Below are 24625 nucleotides of genomic sequence, written 5' to 3' on the forward strand. Positions count from 1 at the left end.
TGTAATAAAAATTAATTTTATATTATATTACATTCAATAGTATCCCCACCTTGGTGGTTTATACAATATCCATAAATAAATGTATTTCAAAGCATCAGTGTTAACATTTTGTACAGTATTACAAAGTACCAAAAGTCTTTTTTTATATAACTTATAACAAGGCATCAAACCAAATAAATTTACAGTACTTTGTAAAAAACAGACCTGTTCCATACTCTCTAAAGCAGCTATTTCCTTCAGCGGAACTGATGCTGGGAGATCTACAGCCACCAGCTATCTGAGTGTTGGAAATGCTAAAATGGCAGTGTAGTAGGGATCATAGAATCATAGAATTAGAAGGGACCATACAGACCATCTAGTCCAACCACCTGCCCAGTGCAGGATCAGCCTAAAGCATCTCTGACAAATATTCATCCAGCCTCTTCTTGAAATCCAGTCATTGCATCTTCTTGATTCAGTCATTGCATCTGAAGAAGTGAGCTCCAGTCCACAAGAGCATGTGCTTTTTTAAATCTTTGAAGTGCTAACTGAGTTATTTAAGAATCTGTTAATAAGAGTCAGAAGTTAATAAACAGTCTCTCTAACAATTCCTCCAATCAGCTCTTTGTTTAGTCTCTCTGTTCTTGTACCTTTAATTATTGCAAGTGTTGCCTAGGTATCTGATAGCCGGAAGGAAAAAAGGAGCCACCCATTTCTGGAAAGCGGAAAGTGAAACTTAGCTGCTGCTCCCAGACAGCATCATGGCCACTGCAAATCCAGCAAAGACCCTTCAGGATGACGCTACTTGTTCCATCTGTCTGGACTACTTCCAGGACCCTGTGATGATCATAGAATGTGGGCACAATTTCTGTCGAGCCTGCATCACCAAGTACTGGAAAGCATCGGATTGCAGTGCCTGCTGCCCTGAATGCAGGCAACTGTTTTCCTGGAAGAATCTCAAACCCAACCGACAGCTGGGGAATATGGTAGAAACAGCTAAACAGCTCAATTTGCAGCTGAAGAACAGCTCAGAAAAGGAGAGAATGTGTGAGGAACACCAAAAACCTCTGACTGTCTTCTGCAAAACAGATCAGACCCTCATTTGCACAGTCTGTGACCGATCTAAGGCTCACCGAAATCACGAAGTTGTTCATACACCAGAAGCTTCTGCGCATTACAAGGTAAAGGCTGGCTTTAGCATTCGGGATCTCCTAGACTATGTGATTGCTGTAGACTATTTGGTTGTACTGAAAGGTTCAGCATAGAAATAACAGTCCTTATCGAACCATGTGACAGTGCAGTCCTAAGCAGAGTTATACCCTTCTAAGTCAATTGAACTAAACGGGCATAGAAGGGTATAACTAGGCTTGCCAACTAGCCTGGAGAAAAAATTCTTCTCCCTTTTTATTTCATGGAGGTGAATAACATAGTCCCATTAAAGGAACAAGATGCGTTTTCTCCAGACCTGTTGGCAATGCTAGGTATAACTCTGTGTAGGTTCATATCCCATGAGCTTCATATCCCGCTTATCTTGCGACTTTCTTCTTCCTTCTCTGTTCAGAGCTAGGGAGGGGTGTGTGTGTGTTACATCTGCACCACTGTTAATGCTAATCAGTATTTAACGTCACTAAGTTGGCAAATCCATTTCTCTAGCAGTGGGTACAAACTCTGCTCTGAACGTGCAGTGTCAGACATTTAAGGCTCTTAACAGACTTGGAAGAAAAAATGTCCTTTCTCCCTTTAACAGAGGCTTAATGAGATGTTATGCATGTCGATGTCATAAAATGTTTCCACTGCTCATTTCCATATTTTAAAACTTTATTGAAAGGATAGGGCATTCACCACCAGCCCTTACTGTTATAACTGTTGGCAACTGTACTAACACTGCCCTATGACTAGTTTTAGAAAAAGAATAGGTGGTAGAAAGGTGCATGCGGTCTTGGAATGCTGATTTTTCTAACCATGGTTAGGAGATCCTAATGGTTATGTCCCCAGACTAGTCTTCATCAAGTAAATGGCGGTTGAGGTATTAAATTGAAATAAGATGTTGTTGCCTGTCAAATTCATGTTCAGTTTTCTTTTTGTTGCTGCATGTCAAGCCAATTTATTCCTGCCATAGATCTAGTTTCGAACTGGGCCATGGGTTGTGGAACCTAGCAACCCTGCTTGGAGATCTTTTCCTGTAGCTTTGTGGAAAGCAAATCCTGCTATCCCTGAAGCAAAGAGCTGATCTCGTGTTTAATGCTGAATGTATTTCAGAAAGAGCCTAGAAGGCTTTGTAGCCAGAGGCAGCTCAATTGGGAAGCAGCTTCCTCCATCAAAGGAAGACTTTTGGTTTGGAACGTCCCATCATGAAGTGATTGGCTTCAGCCCCTGTGGCAGCCATTTTGTGCCAGCACACATTGCCTCATTGAGAACAGTTTGAAGGCTTCTTCCAATGTACCTGGTTCTTCCTTAAACAAATGAGCTAATAAGGCTCCTTAGGCTGGATGCTGCTATCCTTTTTTAAAAATCTAAAAGTGCCTTCAAGCTTAACACAATTGTCATAAGACAAGATACTTAAACTTATAATACATGATTTATTCTCAGGAGATGCTGCTGAGGCATCTAGAAAATTTGAAGAAAGAAAGAAACAAGATTCAGTCAGCTAAATCAAATGGAGAAAAGCCATGCCAGGAGTTATTGGTAAGCAAAGTCTTCTGAGTTATCTTTCGGAGAAAACAAAATCAAATAATGTAGATTGGTGACTGTAAAAGCTATATTGGAATTGGAGCAACCATGTGTGCAGGGAGTGGGAGTGAGAAAAAGGAAGATTTTACCTGATGCTAGACGCAGTATGTGCCAGACAAATGGTTGTGGGATGAGGATTCCAAGTATGAAACACTATGGCAGAAAATACCTATCTCTGGGGTCTACCCAACTCATTTCTGATTATGGTTGTTGCCAGGTTGAGAGATTCCTGGAGATTCGGGCGTGGAGCATGGGGCGGGGCCTCAGCAGGGTGTAATGCCATAGAGTCCACCCTCCACAGCAGCCATTTTCTGCAGGGAAATTCATCACTGTAGTGTGAAGATCAGGTGTAACTTTTGGAGATCTCTAGGCCCCACCTGGGGGTTGGCAGCTACAGAGGACACATATAGAGTGAGACTTCTGCAGAAGATCTCAACAGGCATTTGAAAATATCTCAACTGGTCTTTTAAACCACTTAGAATGTTAAAGGTAATAACGCTCCAAATTGTCCTTGGAAGCAGTTTGGCTGCCACTGTAATTCTTTCAAAAGTGGTGAGATGTGTTCTTGCCTATCGGCATTCTTGTTGCTACATTTTGGAAGAACTGGCTTACCTATATCCCTTGTAACTTATCATTGCTGAACTGTTTGCCCATAGCACCACAGAGCAATGATCCACATGCTTCAGTAGAAGGTATAGTTGAAAAAAAGAACAGATGAGGTGAGGACAATTCAAATGCATGCAATTCCAGCCTTTCACCCTGTCTTTTGCTCTTTTGATTTTATGTTACTATAGAAGGCTGGTTTGTTTTTTTGGTATTATCAGTGGTGGGAGTAGATGGTGTGGGCAACAAGTTGTTTGTGCTTCACGACACAACAGAAATTGTGATTCTGGGTTCTGTAACTGCACAAATTTTATCAGATGCCAGGAAGCAGAGTCCAAGAATACATTTTAAATAGTTATTACAGTATGCTAGAATCAGATCTGAATGAACTGGTTTCTTTATTCCTTGCCTGCCCCAGAGACTAGGTTATCACAGTTCCAAACAAGGTTCAAAGTCTTCTTAGTGAAGGGCATGTGACTAAACAACTTCTATGCTCAGAAGTAATAAAACTTTAAATATTGGCTGGGGGCCCTCTAGGAGCATCTGACTGGAAGCTATGAGACTCAGGATGCTGGACTATGTAATCCTTTGTTAAAACTACTGATCTGATCTTGTATCGCTTCTCTTATGAGACTCTGAAAACTCCTTGTTTTGCTGGTTTAATTTTTTCCCTAGAAATATGGTTTTGATACACTTCTGTCTGAGGTATAGATCCAGAGGAGTTAGCCGTGTTAGTCTGTAGTAGCAAAATCAAAGAGTCCAGTAGCACCTTTAAGACTAACCAACTTTACTGTAGCATAAGCTTTCGAGAATCACAGTTCTCTTCGTCAGATGCATGGAGGGTAAGAAGAAACTGGTCAGATATAGAGGAGGAGAGGGGAGGGGGGAGTAGATGTAATCAGTAGCTTCTGATAATAGGATCAGTTGGCTTCTGATAATGAAATCAGTTACTTCTGATAATGAGATAACCATTCATAGTCTCTATTCAATCCAAGCCTGACTTAATCAAATTTACATATGAATTCCAATTCAGCAGCTTCCCATTGGATTCTGTTTTTGAAAGGCTTCTGTTGAACTACAGTGGCCTTTAAGTCTTTGATGGAATGTCCTGGTAGACTGAAGTGTTCTCCCACTGGTTTCTGGATGTTTCCATTTCTAATGTCAGATTTGTGTCCGTTTATTCTTTTGTGCAGAGGTTGGCTGGTTTGTCCAATGTACAGAGCAGATGGACATTGCTGGCACATGAGGGCATATATCACATTGGAGGATAAGCTGCTGTAAGAGCCAGAGATAGCGTAGTTGACACCCTTGCATCCTGTAATTGTATTTCCTGGGTAGATATGAGGGCAGAGCTGGCATCTGGATCTGTTGCAGGGTTTGGTACCTGTGCTGGTTGTCAGGGCCTGTCGCTGCCACCGCTGGGCGGGGCGCTGGCTGGGCCAGCCCTGACATCAGAGGGGCACCAGGGATGCTGCAGGACCCTGCTCTGTGGAAGGAGGGGCAGTATACATCACCCTGACTCCCTTTCAGTCCACTTGCTGGCCTGCTCAGCCTGGCCTGCTTACCCCCTGTGTCTTCCATCATCTCCTTCTCCCAGAACTCTCCTCCAAGCCTCCACTCTCACACTGCTTTGCTCTCACTCCACACCATCACTCCTTACTCACACCCACCACCTCAGAGCTCTTCCCAGCCAGCTTTTATAGGGCCTTCTTTCAGCACCCCGCCCACCTTGCAGGTCCTGCCTGCCAGGCCACACCCCTCCTTGGCCTTCTAGCATTGGCCTGGGCTGTCTCCAGCTGCTGCAGCTGGGGTAGCTGGCTGGGCTGCCTGGATCAGCAACAGCTGTGTCATGTTGGCTGGCCGCCAGGCCTCTCTGGCTGAGCTGATTATTGAAGGTAGGCCCAGCTGTGGCCCTTTGGCTGGCTGCCCAGCTCTTCCTACAGAATGCTTTCAGCAGCTCCACCTGGAGGGGCTTGGTTGTGAACATCTCCTGAGCCAGGCTGCTGTCTTCAAGTTGAGGTGGAGGCTGGGGCGTGGCTCTGAGCTGCTGTGGCTGCTTCTCCTCCCCGCCAGGTAAGGGCTCTGTTTGGGCTGTTGCTGGGTCCCTATTCCTCCTGCCTTGGCCCTTTTCCTCTGGCCTGCTTAGCCCCCTCTCCTCCCCCTGGAGGGTGGGACTAGCTGGTCTCTCTTTGTTCCCTCCAGTCCTCTGAGGCTTTGGCCTTTTGCCCCTTCCCCCTGGAGTAGGCAGGTTCTGGCTCTGGTTGCTGGCTGGGGTGGCAGGGTTGCTGCCTCCCTATTGCCTCCTGCTGTTCCCTCCTGGCAAGTCTGGGGGCTGGGACTCAGACCCCGGACACTGGTGACTCTGCTAGCCGATTCATGGTTGTGAGAAGTTGTTTAAGGTTGGGGGGCTGTCTGTGGGCAAGGAGAGGTCTTCCACCCAGGGCTTGTAAGAGAGAGACATCATTTTCTAGGATGGGTTGTAGATCACTGATGATACGTTGGATGGGTTTGAGCTGGGAACTGTAAGTGACAACTAGTGGTGTTCTGTTGTTAGTTCTGTTAGGTTTGTCCTGGAGCAGGCTGTTTCTGGGTACTAGTCTGGCCCTGTTGATTTGTCTCCTCACCTCCTCACTTTTGGGGTACTGTAGCCCCAAAAATGCTTGTTGTAAATCTCTTAAGTGGGAGTCCCAAACAAGAGCATTGGAGCAAATATGATTGTAACATAAGGCTTGGCTATAGACAATCAACCGAGTGGTATGTTTAGGGTGGTAGCTGGAGGCATGTAGATATGAGTATTGGTCGGTGGGTTTCTGGTATAAGGTAGTATATATCCATCCATTATGTAGTTGTACAGTGGCGTCCAGGAAGTGTGCCTGTTGTGTAGAGTGGTCCAGGCTCAGGTTGATAGTAGGGTGAAAGTCCTGATGAAATCACTCAAGGGCTTCCTTCCCATGGGTCCAAATGATGAAGATGTCATCCAAGAATCTTAAGTATAGGAGTGGTTTCAGTGGGTGGGAGCTGAGGAAGCATTGCTCCAAGTCCGCCATGAATATGTTAGCATATTGTGGTGCCATGCATGTGCCCATGGCTGTGCCATTAACCTGTAGCTATAAGCTGTCACCAAATTTGAAGTAATTGTGAGTGAGTACGAAGTGGCAAAGTGAGTGCAAAGTGTCTGAGGTATGTTTGCACAGGATTACGAAGACTTGGGTCAGAGAACCAAGATGTAAAATAAAAACCCTTCCAATGTTGAGAAAGGGTTAATGTGGATAGAGGGAACAGAAGAAGAATTCTAAAGATAGGGACAGGGGCCAATGGAGCCATCATTTGGTGGTAGCTCATGTGCTTTTGCAGGCAGAAGATCACCGGTATCTCCACTTAAAGGAATCTTAGATAACAGGATTGGGGACCATGGAAAGTCACTTCCTGCTGAATTACAAGGCACTGGGCTCAATAGACCAGGGTCTGGTATTAGGCTGTTTCATTTGTCATACTCGGTGATAACTCATATTTCAGTGTAGAGAAGGTGCTCTAGATTCCTCCACGATTGCTTTAGAAGGAACAGATCTATCTCAGTCCTCCTCTCCCCACAAACTTCCAAGGAGAAAACACTATCTCTGGACCTTCCCCACCCTGTTCAGCACTTGTGCAGCTTCTTTGAGCAACCAATGGCCCTCCTGTGTTCCTTCAGTTCACCCACTTTTTAGAAAAAGGCAGAGCTTAGAAATCCTCTGAAATTCACAACTGGTGATATTCTCCTTTCTACACAATTGTTAAAAGGACAGGAGCCCTTTCAGAAATCCAGTTTGGTGTAGTGGTTAAGAGCACGGGACTCTAGTCTGGAGAACCGGATTTGATTCCTCACTTCACCACTTAAAGCCAGCTGGGTGACCTTGGGTCAGTCACAGCTTCTTGGAGCTCTCTCAGCCCCACCCATCTCACAGGGTGTTTTGTTGTGGGGATAATAATGACATACTTTGTAAACTGCTCTGAGTGGGCGTTAAGTTGTCTTGAAGGGCGGTATATAAATTGAATGTTGTTATTATTAGAACTAGGAACTTCAGCTGCAGCCCTATCCAGCTGCAGCCCTATCCAGCATTCCATATATACCTGTTCATCACCATTTTCATTCATTTTAGTGGGATCTTGCAAAATCAAGGATCAAAAAGCATTAGCAGCTACATATTTATTTAAAGAAGGATTTCTAAGCATTTCCCCCCTGTTTACCCCTCCCATGTGTCTGTGTATGTATGTGATCCAAAACACAGATTAGGGGAGTCATCAGAACTTGATCAAAACGTATGTTTTTCAGACAGTTGTATTGTGGAACGAGATGGAAAGTTGGAAGGGTAGTGTCGGTAAATAGAAAGGAACTGTTTGTTAATTTGTGTTCTCCATCAAATGTTTTTCGCGAGCCATCCATTAACCAATAACTTTGATGACTCTGACCTCTATAAAGTCTCTATTCCCTTTTTAAAAAAAAACTTTTTATTTATTTATTTAAAATAATAAAAAACACCAGTAAACATTAAATATTAAACTGTGAATACAGAAGGTAATGCTGCTGAGTAACAAGGTTGCTTACAAATATGCTTTAACAACAAAATACTGTAGTTTTTAACCTTTACAACTAGAAGTAATATACAATATACTTTCAAAGTAATTTTGCTTGAGGAACTAACTATCCAAAAATTTTTGATATAAATGGTTTGGGGTGTGTGCTTCTGTCTTATCTATAAAGTCTAGAAAATGCCACCATTTTTCATAGAACTTGGACGTGGATCTCTCAGACCAAGTAGCACTGAGGACATCACAGGGACAACTACTGAATCCTTCCCTCTGTAGCTCTGGTGATCAGACATGTTCTTCGTTGCCACAAGGCTTTCACACCAGGATCTTCTGCCAATAAGTTGCCACAGTATAGCCATTACAGAAACCACTGGTTCCTCTGCCACTGAATCTAAGAATCTGGATAAGGGGTGCCAGTTGCAGCTTAGTGAATGGAAGATTTTTACTCACCGTGAAGCTTCCTTTCTTGGTGGTCCAGGAGTGGGGCAGTCATCACTAGTGGGTAGCTCCTCCTCCAACTCTTTCGCAGGGGCCGGACAAAAACTTGCGATCCTTGGGGGAGGGGCTCCCAGGAGTCCTCAGTTCCTTTTCAAGCCCCGTCCACTTCACCAGGATTCCGCAACATCGGTCTTTTCCTGTTATACAGAACTAAAGTAACAACTGATCAACGTGACCCATTCAGACGGAAAACCTCAACTGTGGTAATCCCCCATTCTGAAAACAATATCTTAACCCCAGATATACCAAACTCCCAATTCCCTATTTCTGTCTTTCCTCTTTTTTTTTTTTTTTTTTTTAAATGTAGGGTGGGATACTGACTGCCCCACTCCTGGACCACCAAGAAAGGAAGCTTCACGGTGAGTAAAAATCTTCCATTCTCTAGTGGTCCGGAGTGGGGCAGTCATCACTAGTGGGATATACGTCTAGCAGTTTTTCCCTCAGGGTGGGTATTCTCTAGTCCAGAACCTGCTGTAACACCCTCCTGCCAAAGGCCGCCTCCGCAGAGGCCAACCGATCTATTCTATAGTGTTTGGTAAACGTATGTACAGACTTCCAAGTCGCTGCCTTGCATATCTTCTCTAAGGAGGGGAAAGATCTATAGGCTGCCGAGGTGGCCGCCCCTCTGAGAGAGTGTGCCTTAATCCCCTCCGGAGGTGGAAGGTTTCTGGATATATATGCCAACTCAATACACTCCCTAATCCACCTGCTCAGTGTAGAAAGGGAAACCTTCTCCCCCATAGAGCCACTTTTGAAGGAGACAAACATGCTCTCCACCTTGCGAAATGAGTTAGTTCTATCTAAATAGAAACTAAGGGCTCTTCTGACATCTAGCTTGTGCCATTCCTTTTCCTTCTGATGTTTGGGGTTGGCACAGAAGGAGGGCAGGACAATGTCTTCTCCCCTATGAAAGGATGAGTTGACTTTCGGTATGAAGGCCGGGTCTGTCCTCAATACTACCCTGTCCTGGTGAAACACACACAGCTCCCCATTTACTGAGAGAGCCCCTAACTCTGAAACCCTCCTAGCTGAAGTCAGTCCTACTAGGAAGATAGTCTTGAGAGTCAAAATCTTCAGAGAGCAGGTAGCCATTGGTTCGAAGGGCTCCTTGGTGAGAGCCTTTAGCACTACGTTAAGGTTCCACGTCGGGAAACGATGAACTTGAGGTGGATTTAGCAGCATGGTCCCCCTCAGGAATCTCTTCACATGAGGGTGTGAGGTGAGGGAGGTACCAGACTTGGAACCTCTGATGGCCGAGATTGCCGCTACTTGCCGCTTGAGGGTACTAGTACTTAATCCTTTTTCCAGTCCATCCTGCAGAAAAAGGAGAATCTGTTTCACAGGTGCCGCGGTGGGGTCCTGACCTCTACGTTCACACCAGTTTGCGAATGATCTCCAAGTCTTGTAGTAACTCCTGTTAGTAGAACCCTTCCGTGAAGCCAACATGGTGGTAATCACCTTCTCGGAGTAACCTAACTCTCTAAGCTGTCCATGTTCAACCACCAGGCCGTCAGCCTCAACGATGCCGGATTCGGGTGTTGGATCTCCCCTTGGGACAACAAGTCCTCTCTGAGTGGCAGAGTCCACGGATCCGAAGAAGACAGTCTCATTAGGTCCAGGAACCATGGCCTCCTTGGCCAGAACGGTGCGATCAGGATAACATTCGCCCTTTGTTCCAGGATCTTCTGTAGCACCTTGGGTATGAGTTTCATCGGAGGGAACGCGTATAGAAGCGTTCGTGGCCACTCCTGGCTTAGTGCATCCGCTCCCTCCGCTTCCTGTTCTCTGAATCTCGAGAAGAATTGTGGTAGCCTCCTGTTGGATAGTGTGGCAAATAGGTCCACTTTTGGGGTACCGAACCTGCGGCATATCTGGGAGAAAACCTGTTCGTTCAGTGTCCATTCGGCCTGGTCCACTGTGTTTCGGCTCAGCCAATCTGCCACCACGTTTTTCTGCCCTGCTATGTGGCTTGCCTTTAGTGACCTGATGTTTCTTTCTGCCCAGAAGAATATCTCGTTCGCCACTGCCATCAGATGTTTGGACCTCGTGCCTCCTTGCCTGTTTATGTAGGCCTTTGTCATCATGTTGTCGGTATTCACCAGGACATCTTTGCCCCTTAGATCGTCTGTGAACTCCAGCAGCCCGTTTCTCACCGCCTTGAGTTCCAGTAAATTTATGCTGGCTTCTCTTTCTTCGTGGAGCCACACGCCCTGTGTCATCCTGTCCTTGGTGTGTGCTCCCCACCCCGTCAAGCTGGCGTCCGTCGTCATCACTACTCTGGTTGGTTCCCTGAGCGGGGAGCCCTCCGTGAACCTGGCTGGGACCAGCCACCAGTCCAGTTCCCTGGATAATGCTTGGGGAACCTCCACAATTCTGTGCCACCGATGAGCTATGGCCGTTTGGTGGGGACGCAGGAACCTCTGCAGAGGTCTGGTATGAAACCTGGCCCACTGTAGAGCATCTTGGCAAGAGACCATCATGCCTTGAAGTTTGGCCAGTTGCATGATCTCCACTCTTTGTTTTGCTAGAATCTCCCTCAATAGTGAGAGAAGTTTTATCTGTCTTTCTGGGGACACATAGGTTTTGCCCGCAACCGTGTCCACTATCATTCCCAGATGAGCAATTCTCTGTGATGGCGTAAGGATGCTTTTCTGACGGTTTATGATAAAGCCATGGCTCTCCAGACAGCTGATCGTTGTTGCTACAGCCATCTCCGCTGATTGAAAGGATGGGGCCTTTATCAGTATGTTGTCGAGGTACGGCGACAGGGCTATGCCTTGGACTCTGAGGAAAGCCACCAAGGTTACCAGTACTTTGGTAAATACCCTCGGAGATGATTTCAGGCCGAAGGGAAGGGCTCTGTACTGATAGTGCCTCCCATTGTAGGCGAAACGCAGGAATTTCCTGTGATCTCGTCGAATAGGGATGTGTAAATAGGCCTCCGATAGATCTATAGACGCAAGGAAGTCCCCCTGCTGGATGGCCGCCGTGGTAGACTTCATCGTCTCCATTTTGAATTTCCTGGATCTTATGTGAAAATTCAGCCATTTGACGTCTAGAATGGCCCTTACTTCTCCATTCTTCTTTGGAACAGTGAAGAATATTGAGTACACACCCTGCCTCCTGTCCCGTTTTGGCACAGGTTCTATTGCCTTGATCTGCAGAAGGTGGCTGATGGCCTCTTTTATTTCCCTGTGTTTCATCTGAGATCGGTTCCGAAATACCTGGATGAAGCGTCTGTGAGGTGTTTCCTCCAATTCCAAGGAATAGCCCATGGATACTGTTTCCAGTACCCATTGATCTGACACAGTCCTTTCCCATTGCGACACAAAGGTCTGAAGGCGTCCCCCAACTTGTTCCACCATCCCGGGGTGCGAGTAGTCATGCTTGGTTACTTTTCTTCTGACCCTTGGGCTGGAAGGAAGACTTCCTGAAGGCAAAGGATCTGTTGTCTGATCTGTGTCTAGGTTGCCATCGACTTTTGAACGGCCTGTCCGTTTGTTGCCTGGTCGGTCTTTTGAGATCCCGAAAGGATTGTTTCCATTTATACTTGGGGTCTTTCTTCTTTGAAGGAAGGACTTTCTTCTTTTCTGCGTTTTCTACCAGGTACTTGTCCAGGGCATCGCCAAACAGCTTCTCTCCCGAATATGGAATCGCTGCCACCTTGCTGCGAGCTGGGGGGTCTGCGTCCCAATTCCTCAGCCACGTATTACGTCTTGCCGCGACGTTGAAACCCATAGCCCTGGAGGACATCTGGAAGGAGTCTAGGGTGGCGTCCGCCGCGAAGGCCGCTGCCAGGGCTATCTTTTTAACCTCATTCTTTATCTCTTTTGGCACTTCCCTGCCAGCTGCTGCTAAGTCAGAGGCCCAGGTGTATGCTGCCCTCGCGAATAAAGACCCAGTAGCCGAGGATCTCAGGGAAGCTGCAGATGCCTCAAAGTCTCTGCGCAGGGCCTGCTCAATTTTCTTATCGGAAGGATCTTTTGGCATACCCTCCGCGTCCATAGGAAGTACCGAGGTGGTCGCCAGGCTAGTCACCGGATCATCTACCATAGGAAGTTTGATTTTCTTTGCATCATCTGGACCTAGGGAGTAAAACTTGTGAAAGATGGATTGATAGAGTTTCGGCTTTGCCGGGTTATCCCATTCCGTCCTCAGCACTTCATGGAAGATTGCAGGTAGAGGCACCCCTGATGATTTGGGCCCCATCTTTGGAAGAGCTCTCTCTAGGCCCTGTGGATAGGGAGTAGTTGTTCCTGACTTTTCTGTGGCTGTTGTAGGTATTTCTAGGGTCCTTAGTACCTTTGCCAGTAATTTGGAATACATATCAGGTGGAAAAAACCTGGGTTGTATTTTATCCATATCCACCTCCTCTTCCTCTGACAACTCCCCTTCTTCACTCCCTGATGATTGAGTAGATAAATCTGAACTCCCCTGGGATTCCTCTGACTCACTGGATAGCTCATCTAGCCACTCTCTGGGCTTTCTCTTTTTGGCTTTAATTTTTGTGGAAGACTGTAGTTTCCTCTTCCCTTTAGATGTGCTAGGTTCTTTTCTGTCTCTTTTTTGTTTAGCTGTGTGGCCTTTAAGGTCCTTAACAGCATTATCAATTCCTTTTTTAATTTCTGCTTGCAGCCAGGCCAGGATATTTGCTTTGGCCTCAGGACCTGCAAGGTCAGGGTCACTGCTTCCTGAAGGCCCTCCTTGGATGGGGTGAGGCTGTGTTAATCTTTCTGGGGAGTGCATGGAATTAGAGTCTGACTCCATTTGCTTTTCCTTATTACTGGCCTGGAACGCCATTCCCGCCAAAAGCCTTCCTCCTAAAGTGAAAGTAAGCGTGGGCGGGAATTAGAAAAAACGGCTGTATTTTCCTATTTTCCTTACCCCTCTACGCCCCTCTAAAGTACTCAGGGGTTTCTTTTGTCACTCAGATTCCCCAAGTCGACAACAGGTCTACCCATCCTAAACAGAGAGGGGGCCCTGTAGCTTCTAGAGCTACTCCGTTTTCCCCTAATTAGCTCATAACCATCCAGGCTCTAAGGAAAGGCCCTCCTGGTTAGATCAACCCCCCCCCCCCGCTTCTCTGAGGCTAAAAAACCTCTCCGCGGGGTTTTACTCACTGCTCCGTGCGTTTGGCGCGATTTTAAGAGGCCTCCGCCGTCCCGGAGCTCCTTGGCTTCTTGTGGAACGTGCGCACGCGCAGCGTCGATCCCCGCCGCTTTTTCCAAGCCTCTACAGGAGCCGGGTCCTAGTTAGTTAGGATCGTCGGCCCTGTGCCCGCTTTCGCGGCTGTCTTGCCGCTATTAGCCAATCCGGCCGGGGGGGGGGGTGGAGGACTGAGCCTTCCTTTCCCCAGCGAGCCCACGCCTGTTCGATTGTCCTTTGGTCTCGTTAGGATCGCAGCTCTTCAGAGCTCAAGAGTCCGTGTCCGCCTGCTGAGCAGGGCCGGAAAAAACTGAGGACTCCTGGGAGCCCCTCCCCCAAGGATCGCAAGTTTTTGTCCGGCCCCTGCGAAAGAGTTGGAGGAGGAGCTACCCACTAGTGATGACTGCCCCACTCCGGACCACTAGAGAAACATCATTCACAGTCCTTTCTTTTAAGGTCATCTTTAATAGTTCTGATGCACCAGTTTTCCAAGTCATTCCATTCCAGTTAAAGGGATCTCAATGAAAGCTGCCTCAGATTCATGCTATTTAATGCTGTTTAATGTTATTTAAGCATTTATATTCTGCTTTTCTGACAATTCAGGCTTACAAAGGCTACTGCAAGAAAGAATCAGGGCAGAGGCTCAGTTAACAGGTCTTACAGCAGCTGGCTGGAGTTCCAAATCCCTCTCCTCCTTCTTGGAGAGCCACTGTACTATCTAATGGTAGATAGCATTCTACTAGATGGACAAATGGTCTACTCTAAACCAGTTGGTACGTTAATATCTTCCTGGCAGCTAAAAGGTTTGTATGTCTGACCCAATGGCCTGGTTCTTATCCTTAAGCCTCTGGTGACTGATTTTGTTGTGACTCATGCATGCATAATCTTTTCTAGATTTTTCTCAAGAGACTTGGCTGTAAACTAAATTAATTAAGTCCATTTTGTTCCAGGTAGTTGATGGAACTGGGCTGTGGATTGAGCAGTATGCAAGGGCTTGACCACCCTCTCCATTCGTATCTCCCCATTACAGAAAGAGACACAAGTCAAGAGGCAAGAGATTGTGTCTGAATTCCAACGACAGCATCAGTTTTTGGAAGAACAAGAACAGCTTCAGCTGTCCAAGCTGAGAGACCTGGAAAAGGAGATTGAGAGGAAAAGAGATAATTATGCAAGCAAGTTTGTGGATGAAATATCTTACATCACTGATCTGATTGGTGACCTGGAAAAAAAAGACAAGCAACCAACAAATGAATTTCTGCAGGTAGGACCCCAGTCTTAAAACTACCTATAACAAGATGCTGTAAAGAGGTACAAATTGCCTCTGTCACAAAGTTCCATTTTGTAGTCTGTTTTCTTTAGCACAGATCTTCATTTGGGAAATGTATGAGAACATGTGAAACTGCCTTAAAATCTAGTTCAGGATTGCTTCCTCTGACTGGCAGTGCCTCTCCCAAGAGATAAAGATCTTTCCCGACACCTGCTGAGGATTGAACTGCAAACTTGCAACATGTAAAAGGAGGGGTGGGCAGGATTCGTTTTCGTTTTCCCGGCCATGTAGGACGCTCCTCTCCGCAGGTCCAGGAGGAAACGTCCGAGCAGCCTGACTGGGCGGTTGACCCGCGAGGGTTAACCCCCAGGACTCCCAGTGAGGGAGACGGGGTCCAGAGCACGGTGGGAAGAACCCCCTGAAAGCAATGCAGGGGGTAAATTGCCCGTTTGCTCCAACGGAGGCCGGCAGACTTGCGCAGCACTTCGTGTGCTGCCGGGCCACGGAGAATGGCATTAAGCAGATTTAAGGTGAAAACCTGTAAGTAAGCGAATCCCTTCTGATTTCTAAGCGTATGCGAAGGATTGGTGGGAGTTGAAGCTAAGAAGGCGCGGATTTCTTCCCCTTCACAGAGTTTCGGAACTTAGTTGGCGCCCCCCTCCCCTAAGATGGTGACGAAAAAGCAGAGCCCAGCAATGAGTAAATCGGTGATGGCGACATTACAGGGGAAGGGGGAAACTTTGGAAGAGATGGTGAGACGAGCAGTCTTTGATGCTGTGCAGCCCTTTGTAGCGAAACTGAATGAAATGGGGCAAAAGGTTGATTCAGTGGAAAGCGAAGTGAAAACTATTAAAGAAACAGCGACCGGAGCAGAGCAGTCTGCACACGAGAACGCAGTACTCATGAAAGCAATAAGTAAGGAAGTGAAGCTTTTGGAGAATCAAATAATAGGATTGCAAGTGGACCGTGCCCAAACGGTACTGTGTCTTCAGAATGTAAAAGAGGAGCAAAGTGAAAATTTAAAAGATCTGGTGTCTGGACTTTTGGCGCCATTCGCAAAGGCAACTAAAGAAGAGTTAAAAAGTGATATTTTGGAAGTCTGGCGGACATCTTCAAAGTATGTAATGAAGCGTCAGCTCCCTCGCGAGATTATTATTGACTTTTCATCTAAGAAGACTCGGGACACCATTTTATATAATTCGTACAATGTGGACTTGGATTATTTGGGCAACAAGGTTAAAATACTGAAGGATGTTCCATTTTTGGCTCGTAAAAGAAGATTTAAGTATAAAGGACTTGCAGCTTTCTTGAGGAAATGTGATGTAAAATATAAATGGTTGTTTCCAGAAGGCGTCTGGTTTAGATATAATAATCAAACCTACAAGATTACATCGGAAGCGCAGCTGACAGACTTTTTGTTCAACCATCAGGAGTTCCAGCAAGAAGAAAGTCCAAAGTCTGAAGGGGAAAGGGGGGGGGAGGAGAGAGCGGGCGCAGCTGCTCCAGCTGCGCAGAAAGAACTGAGACCGAGACGCGGGGGGGGGGGGGGGGGAGAAAACCTGATCCTGAATATAGTCTGTATTGTATAAGATCTACCAATCTGATACCATATTAGAAAGTTAACTTTTAAGAAAAATTGAATATTTAAGAAAAATTGAAAATTTAAGAAAAAGGGAATACAAGACATGTAGTGTAGCGTTTGTTGTTTGTATGTTGCTCTTCCTCTTTCCCTAGTCCCCCCTTCCCTTTTTTTCCCCTCTCCCCCTTATACTTTTGTAGTCTTTTGTAGTTTTTTATGTTAGATATTAAAAATAAAAAAAAATTCAAAAAAAAAAGGAGGGGTGGGCAGGAAAGATTCTCTAAACTCATGCTTGCTACAACCCTGTCAAAGCTGTTGCAAAAAATTATGGTTCTTACTTCAATACAAACAGGAATACTGTGTGTTATGAAATTAAGGGTCAAAAGCACTTTAACCTACCCTATCTAAATCTTCTTTTCTTTCTCCATTCTAGAATATTGGAAGCGTATTAGACAGGTATGTTTGTTTTCTTAATTTGCTCCAAATCTCTCTCTGGCAGCTTCCACACAGACAATTTCACTGTACCGAGCTTTCAAATTGGAGCAAAGTTTTTCAGAGTATCGTTTTCCTCCTGCAGCTTCTCCTCCTTTGTGCCAATATTTCTGGAAATGTAAGAGTCAAATCAAGTTAACCTGCATGTGAATGAGCAGGCACAGATTACTCCATCACAGAATTTGAAATTTTCTGCCAGCAAAGTCCCATGTTTTAGGTGTGGGCTATAGTTTCAGTCTTCAAGGTACGATACTTACATCATCATTGCCACTCCACTGACTTCTGTGGTTAGCTTTCACCAGTCTTACTGCCTAACTAAAATACTACATGCTAATGTATTATACTAGGGATCCCTAAACCTTTTGAGCCTTCAGGTATCTTTGGCATTCTGACAGAGGCTGGTGCGTACAACTACAAAATGACTGCCTCCAGAGGTGGAGCCAACTACAAAATGGCTGCTGCAGGTATCAGAGCCAACCACAAAATGTCAGGGAGAGAGATTATTATGCATAATTCTAATACTAACTCTTCAGCATTTCAAGTAGAAGCTCTGTTATCTTTGTGCCTCCACAGCCTGTAGATTTCAAAATGCAAAATGTTACAATTGTGGTCTCATTGGACACATTAGAAGAGTGTGTAGAGCTCTGACACAAAGTAATGTGAAATATCACTGAGCCCATTTGTGGGGAGGGCAGGGTATAAATCAAATAAATAAACAATAAATCCTTAACTCATAGGATACCTGCTATATTAGATGAAGTCTTGTAAGTGTAGTTGAGGATGTAGCTTATACCATTTACAATCTGACTGGAACAAAAATTCCTAAGGTGGTCCCTATTTGCATTACATTAGATGTAAAAAACCAAAAAGGTATCCTTTGAACTGGACACAGGCTGCAGCGTGACTCTTATGAGTCAACCCTCATTTGAAGCATTACAGCATGAGGGGGAGGCACCCTTATTGCAACCTGGTACCATTAAATTGAGAACATGTGTGGGAGAAAAACTTAAGTTACTAGGGGATGTTGAGGTCACTGTGTCCTACAGGGTAAAGTAAAATTGTTACCACTGGTAGCAGTTTCAGGCAGTGGCCCCAATTTAGTAGGAAAGGGATGGTTAGCTGATTTGGGTTTAAGTTTTGATGAACAGTTTCAGGTTTTTAACCTGGAGAAGGGATTTTTCTTGGAAGATGTTGTATCTATGTACCAAGAGGTTTTCCAAGAAGAATTAGGTGCTATGAAAAGCATGGTGGCAAAAATGATAATAAAGGTAACAACAACAACATTCGATTTATAGAACAACTTCAGGACAACTTAATGCCCACTCAGAGCAGTTTACAAAGTATGCTACTATTATCCCCACAACAAAATACCGTGGTGGATGGGGCTGAGACAGCATTATTTTAAACCTAGATTAGTTGTTTGCAATGAGACAAAAGTAGAAATGAAATTGGAAAGATTATTAAAAACAGATATTATTGAGCCTGTAAAGTTTTCAGAATGGGCAGCTGCTGTTGTACTAATTGTTAAAACCAGATGGCTCAGTGCATATATGTGGAGATTACAAACTGACTGTTAGCAGGGTAGCACAGCGGAAGTAATGGATCACATGGAGGGGCGGCCCCTGGTACAACTTATTACTTCTGCGTTGCGCCTCGAATGATGTCATTCTTGTGCAACACAGGAGTGCTCTTGGAGCACATGGGAGCATGCTTCGCCCCAAACCTTTCTTCCCCCCACCAGCCAGTTGGGGAGGCGGGCAGAGGCTGGGGGCATAGGTACAAGCTTAGGTAAAGTAGAGAATACCTGAAGCTCTGTATGAATGGAATTAAAAACTGGGTTGGCCATCACCAGAGCCCTCCTGCGTTATACATTTAAGGTAAAGTAAGGAGGAGCTGGATTGAGGTCCAAACCCAAAGGTTTAAGGTTAAAACAAGCAGCAAATCATTACAGGATGGTGATGAAAATAAGCAAATGGTTACACCCCCCATTTTATTTTATTTTTTAGATTTTCCCCCCACAAATGGGTCATTTTTTTCAGGTTTGTAGAAATAAAGGAAGCCATAGCCTCCAGTTTACAAAATCCGGGCAAGTCTGTTTATGATGGGACATTTGGGAGGTCATTAATTCATAGGGTTGCCATAAGCTGGAAGCTACTTGATGGCACATAACACAAACATAGATAGATCTGTCTTGTCTGTCCATGGCTCTTTTCTCCAGATATAATAACCACAGATTTGACAATGTTGAGAATTGGATATATTGAGGTGGGGGGTGGAATCTCATTCCCCTCTCCCTCACTATTTCTGCTTTTCTTTACTTGAAAAGTTCCATAGGGTCTCCTCTTTTCCTACTTTTTTTATTTCTCTGAGCATGTTTGGGAACCAGTTTGGCTATAAAGGGTTAAATTAGGTCCTTGTAGGAATAGAATCAACACAGCTTTCTCTCTTTGGCTTTCTCCCTTCAGATGTAAGAAGGGAACATTTCAATATCCAGCTATACCTGATGCTTCAGATATGAAGAAAAGATTCTATCAATTCTGTGAAGGGAGCACATTTCTGCAAAGTTCTTTGAGGAAATTCAGAGGTAAAATATGAAATCTGATTGTTGGGGCCAGATGTGAGAGCTAGCATGATTAGAGTTCTGGACTAGGCTCTGGGAGGCCCAGGTTCAAATTCGCACTCTGCCCTAAAAGCTAACTGGGTGATCTTGGGCCTGTCACACACACACACTCTTTAACCTACTTCAAAGGGTTGTTGTGAGGATAAGATGGAGATGTTGTAAGCCACTTTAGGGTCCCCATTAGGAAAAGTTTCCCCTTTGGGGCAAAGGTGAATTAGGAAAAGTTTCGCCTTTTGATTTTATGCCTGGGTTCAAAACCTTACCTTCAGCTGCAAAGCTATCTGTTGACTTTGGGCAAGTCATTCTTTTAGCCTTCACAAGGTTGTTGTGCAAATAAAGAGTTGGGGTGGGAAACGATGTTTACTACATTAACTCTTTAGAGGAAGAATGATATGAAAATGTAATGAATAAACTAAGTTTACCTGTGCAGCTGTTAAAGGCACAGATCCTCTGCCTTTAATTACTTGAATATTCCCATTCCGTATTTCTGGGCAAGATGAAAAGAAGAAAAATTCACTCATGCTCTGTGTTGTGACATCGTATCTTACTCTTAATTATGGAATGCTCCTAAAATCGTTATGGTTCCAATAGAAGACACAAGTACCCCATTTTAGGACCTGGAAGCTTGGTAAAAGGATTTATCAAGAAGGGATGAGACTTTCCATCTCCAAACAGAGGATATTTCTTATTCTGTCAGCTGCTGTTAACACCCTTCAACTAAGTCACCTGCTTTGGGTATGGAGTCAAGACTTCACAGGGACCATGAAGAACTAGTGAATGTAGTTATATTCACACCTGCACCCCAGGTGTGGGTGTGAGAGGATGTCTTCCCTGTATCAGTCTAGGATATGATGCCCTTTACCTTTCCACTCGATGCAAGACAGGGCCCCATTTCTGCTCTCTGCCTTCATAGAGTGGGTTTAATTATACCATTGGTAAATCTACCAGTATAGGTGACTACCTTTTTAAAAAACAATTATTCTAGTCTAATTGTAGCTTTTTTGTTCTTTTGGCAAAAAGAGTTCACAATGTATCAGAATTGTTAATAAACATATTTTAAATGATACATAATTTGTATACAAGTTGAGCCTGGGCAAGCTCGATCTCGTCAGATCTCAGAAGCTAAGCTAGGGCAGCCTTGGTTATTAATGGGATGGGAGACCTCCCTCAAAGACTAGGGTTGCACAGGCCGGCAATTCCAAACCACCTCTGTTAGTCTCTTGCCTTGAAAACCCCACCAGGGTTGCCATAAGTCAGCCGTGTCTTGATGTCTATTCTGTTAATTGTGCAATGGAAGCTTTACATTTTTTATCTTTTACTCTTTTCCTCTTTCTAGATAACCTGTTAAAACCAAAATGGATCAAAGGTAATGCTCTCTCCCTGACGCCTCTATCCCCAAGATTCTTTCCTGTTCATTACATACCCAGTAGGTATAAACTTGAGCTTCTGCCCCCATAACATACGGAATAATGGTTACAAACTGGGCTCTGGGCACCCAGATTGAAATCCTGACTCTGTCATGAAGCTCTCTGGGTGACCTTGAGTCAGTCACTCTTTTAGCACAACTTACTTTACAGGGTTGTGAGAAAGAAGAGGGGGATGGGACCTCATCCTGAAGGCAGGACAGAAATGAAGGATTTGTGAAAAGCCTTCTGCAGTGAGGGAGCAGAGGAAAGCTAGGATGAGCTCTTTGCTTTGGGAAAGAGATGCAGTTTGGTTTTAGTTTCTAAAGGGAAGGGAGGGTATGCTCCCACTGTGGTTAAACGGAGACGTGTCCAAGCCTGGAAGACATAAGAAGGCCTGTGCCTGTGGTTACATTGAGGCTGTATGATTGTGAAAGGTGAGCTCAGAGCTCAACCAGTCAGTCAGCTGGTGAGAAGCAACCCGAATCTGCCTCCACATCTGTTCTGAACCTATCAGAAGACCATTCAGATCAGATATGATTTTAATTCTGACCATATCTTGACACACTGCACATGCAATGTGAAACGACCTTTAAAGGCATAATTCACCATTTTTAGTGAATTTGAAGAAAGAGTTGTGTAAACCTATGCAGAATTTGTTGAAGCAATATTGTGAATGCCCCATCAGATTCCCAGCTTTCAATTCAGCTTACATGGACCTTGGCCTTCACAGATCTATTCAGTTTATATTCTCGCCATATACATTTGGTACTTTTGACTGACCTGTTTCCTCCCCCCCTCCTTTCTTTCTAGTAGACTTTGAAAGCTTGATGCCTTAATTTACAAAGCAGTTTGTTCAGTTAAAGGAACTGGATAACCATTTTGAATCTTGTTCACTCTGTTTCAGAAAATGTGTTGTTTGATCCAGAAACAGCCCATCCCCGATATGTTGTGTCTGCAGATCGTAAAACTGTAAGATGGGGGAGTATCCGTCAGGAATTCCCCTACAACCCAAAGAGATTTCACTATGTTCGCTGTGTTCTGGGCTGCAAGGGGTTCACTTCAGGGAAACATTACTGGACCGTGGATGTCGGAGATGGAGATTACTGGGCTGTGGGAGTGGCCAGAGAATCTGTGGAGCGGGAGGAGGAAATTGAGTTTGAACCTGATGAAGGAATCTGGGCTCTTGGGCTTTATAATGATCAGTACAAAGCTCTGACTTCACCTCCTACCCTACTGGATGTAGAGGATGAACCAACACAGATCCAGATTTCTTTGAACTATGAAGCGGGAACAGTTGCTTTTTATGATACTGAAGATAATACCCGTCTCTTCACTTTCCAGTCAGTTGATTTTGAAGGGGAGGAAATTTTCCCTTTTTTCCGGATTGTTGATTCATCAACTGTCCTGAAGTTGTGTTCTTAAAAAACAGGTTTATTCTCTGCCGTGATTGAGATAGGCAGATACTCAGATGCCTCCAGGTGGTTGTTCTGTAAGGGATCAAGATGAACAGGAAAATTAATTTAGGGTTTTTTTTAATGAGTACCTTATTTTGTAGAAAAAATGATCACTTAGATTTCAAAAGGACCTTAAAGACTAACAAGATTTTCAGGATATAAGCTTTTGAGAGTCAACACTCCCTTTCTTCAGAGGAAGGGGGCGTTGACTCTCAAAACATTATACCCTGGAAATCTTGTTGGTCTCTGAGGTGCTACCTGAAACTAGATTTAGAAAGTGGCTCATAACTTAACAGCTATAGCTGGAAGTAGACACAAATCCCTGGTGAAATCCAGGATGAGATTATCTCATACTAGTTCACAAATGTTTATGCTAGAATAAAAATGTGTTAGTCTTAAATGTGCAACAAAACTCCTGATAACAGCAACAAAAACAGCAGCCCCTCCAGAATGGATTAGTTGCCATTAGGATTCTTTGCACCTTTTTGAGTGTAAGGCCTGGTTAGGTTTGCCAGCCCCCCATCTTAGGAACAACGCAACTAGAAACCCAGTGACTAAGGAGTCAAAAATCAACGAACATATCTTGTGAAATTTACTAAATAAGCAAAGTGCAAAATGCAAAATATTACACATTGGGTATTTCTGTTCTTCACCCCATTATTCTTGAATTTTTGATTTATGATTTGTACTTCATTTGCATGTTCATTGTAATATTTTGCACTTTGCTTATTTAGTAAATTTCACAAGATATGTTCGTTGATTTTTGACTCCTTAGTCACTGGGTTTCTAGTTGCGTTGTTCCTGTTCAGCCCCAATGAGCCCATTGTGTTAGTTCTTAGCCCCTCCATCTTAGCAAGCACCCCTCTACTGATGCTCAGCTAGCTGGTGGGGAAGAAATGGCAGGAAACAGGGTACTTACTGAGAAGCGCAGGCTCTTACTGGCAACATAATCACATTGCTGGTGATATGCTGACCTCACTACCTGTATGTTCAGAAATGATGTCATCATGTCACCAGATGAACCCCTAGTATTTGGGCAAAAAACATAGAATATTGTCTAAATACCAAAACAGTTCTGGTGGGCCAGCAACATGATGACATTACTTTCAGACATGCTATCAGTATGTCACCAGCTACATCATTATGTCACCGGTAGGTAAGCCCAGTGGCCAGTAAGTCCCATCTCCCCCTCAGCCTCCTGGATCTGGCAACCCTGCCAGAGCTACATGTCTACCACATTCCTAGCTGATGACATGAAGTCTGTCAAGAGGACTTGCTGTGAGTATTGACTGCTGCAAACAACGAGGGGCATTTCAGTGGTGTAAAAGATTTTTTTTAAAAAAAAACGTTTCCATCTCATGATAATTTGCCTCTCACCTCTCTCAGAACTTGAGATTCCATATCCCATGAGTCATTGCTAACTATATCAAGGAAGTTGTAGAATACTTTATTTTGAAAGACAAGTATAGACACACAGATGGCTAGATGGTCTCCATTCTTTCTGATTCTTTGGAATTAAAACTCTTTGTCCAACTGATACTAAAAGCCTCTTTGCTAGGAGCATAATGAAATGTTCCAATTGGTGAGGGCCAAAAATATTGGAAATAGCAGTGTCTGGTGTACAAGAAGGAAGAAGAGAAGAAGATCCTTCCATACAGGGTGCAGCAAGGATCAGTTAGATAGAAATGTGAGGATAGCACCTTGCCCCTGTCAAAGGTCATTTCCTTGTCTTCTATTGGGCTAAACAGGACAATATCCTTTTCTCTCCTCTCCTCACACACACTCTAAGATGTAGTCAGAAAGACATATCTGTCTCTATCTCTCCTCTTTACTATCTAGTATGTAGTTTCTAAATAAACTCTTTTACACCTTTAATCAGCACTGCGTAACGATCACCAATTTATTTGTTGCTTTGTCAACAACAAAAAAACCTCTTGAAATTGTTATGGAGTTTCTGAGGTGAAAAGCTAACCCCTTGTCAAATACATGTAGTGACCTTTGTAAATGGACTAATAAGTTGTATGATAAGAGAACTCTTGGTGGTGAGTGTACCTTGTTATCCTAGATCTAAGCCATCTGAGGGCTTCTGAGACAGCTGTGAGATAACCACTTTAGGTTTATTTGAAGTGCTTATTATACTTTAGCCCTTGGTATACTAAACTTGTGAAGATTGCTCATCAAGAGTGATCAGAGCAAGTGGCTGGCTGTCATTTCTCAAGCCTGAATCTCTATGAGTAAGCAACTCAAATATGAACAGCAGAACAGGTGATTGTTCTGGCCAAA

General features: G+C 44.4%; 1 protein-coding gene across 2 annotated transcripts; it reads left to right on the plus strand.

Moving 5' to 3' along the window:
* The first annotated feature begins 720 nt into the window (after positions 1–720).
* LOC129329221 (zinc finger protein RFP-like) lies at positions 721–22892 on the plus strand. 2 transcript variants are annotated; one of them, XM_054978680.1, is made up of 7 exons: positions 721–1160; positions 2569–2664; positions 14555–14785; positions 16804–16826; positions 19328–19446; positions 20819–20848; positions 21793–22892. In XM_054978680.1, the coding sequence occupies exons 1-7, from the start codon at positions 741–743 to the stop codon at positions 22308–22310; spliced, it is 1437 nt and encodes a 478-aa protein (XP_054834655.1). In that variant the 5' UTR covers positions 721–740; the 3' UTR covers positions 22311–22892. The 2 variants fall into 2 exon arrangements, with proteins under 2 accessions (XP_054834655.1, XP_054834656.1); XM_054978681.1 differs by lacking the exon at positions 14555–14785.
* The last annotated feature ends 1733 nt before the right edge of the window (positions 22893–24625 follow it).

This window comes from Eublepharis macularius, chromosome 4, assembly GCF_028583425.1.
Source record: "Eublepharis macularius isolate TG4126 chromosome 4, MPM_Emac_v1.0, whole genome shotgun sequence".
Taxonomy (NCBI): domain Eukaryota; kingdom Metazoa; phylum Chordata; class Lepidosauria; order Squamata; family Eublepharidae; genus Eublepharis; species Eublepharis macularius.

Bases quoted from the DNA above. Each gene is read 5' to 3' on its own strand.
- LOC129329221 (XM_054978680.1), top strand. From the start codon at position 741: ATGGCCACTGCAAATCCAGCAAAGACCCTTCAGGATGACGCTACTTGT. The intron at 1,161-2,568 runs GTAAAGGCTGGC...ATTTATTCTCAG, and splicing joins AAGCTTCTGCGCATTACAAG to GAGATGCTGCTGAGGCATCT. The intron at 16,827-19,327 runs GTATGTTTGTTT...TTCTCCCTTCAG, and splicing joins ATTGGAAGCGTATTAGACAG to ATGTAAGAAGGGAACATTTC.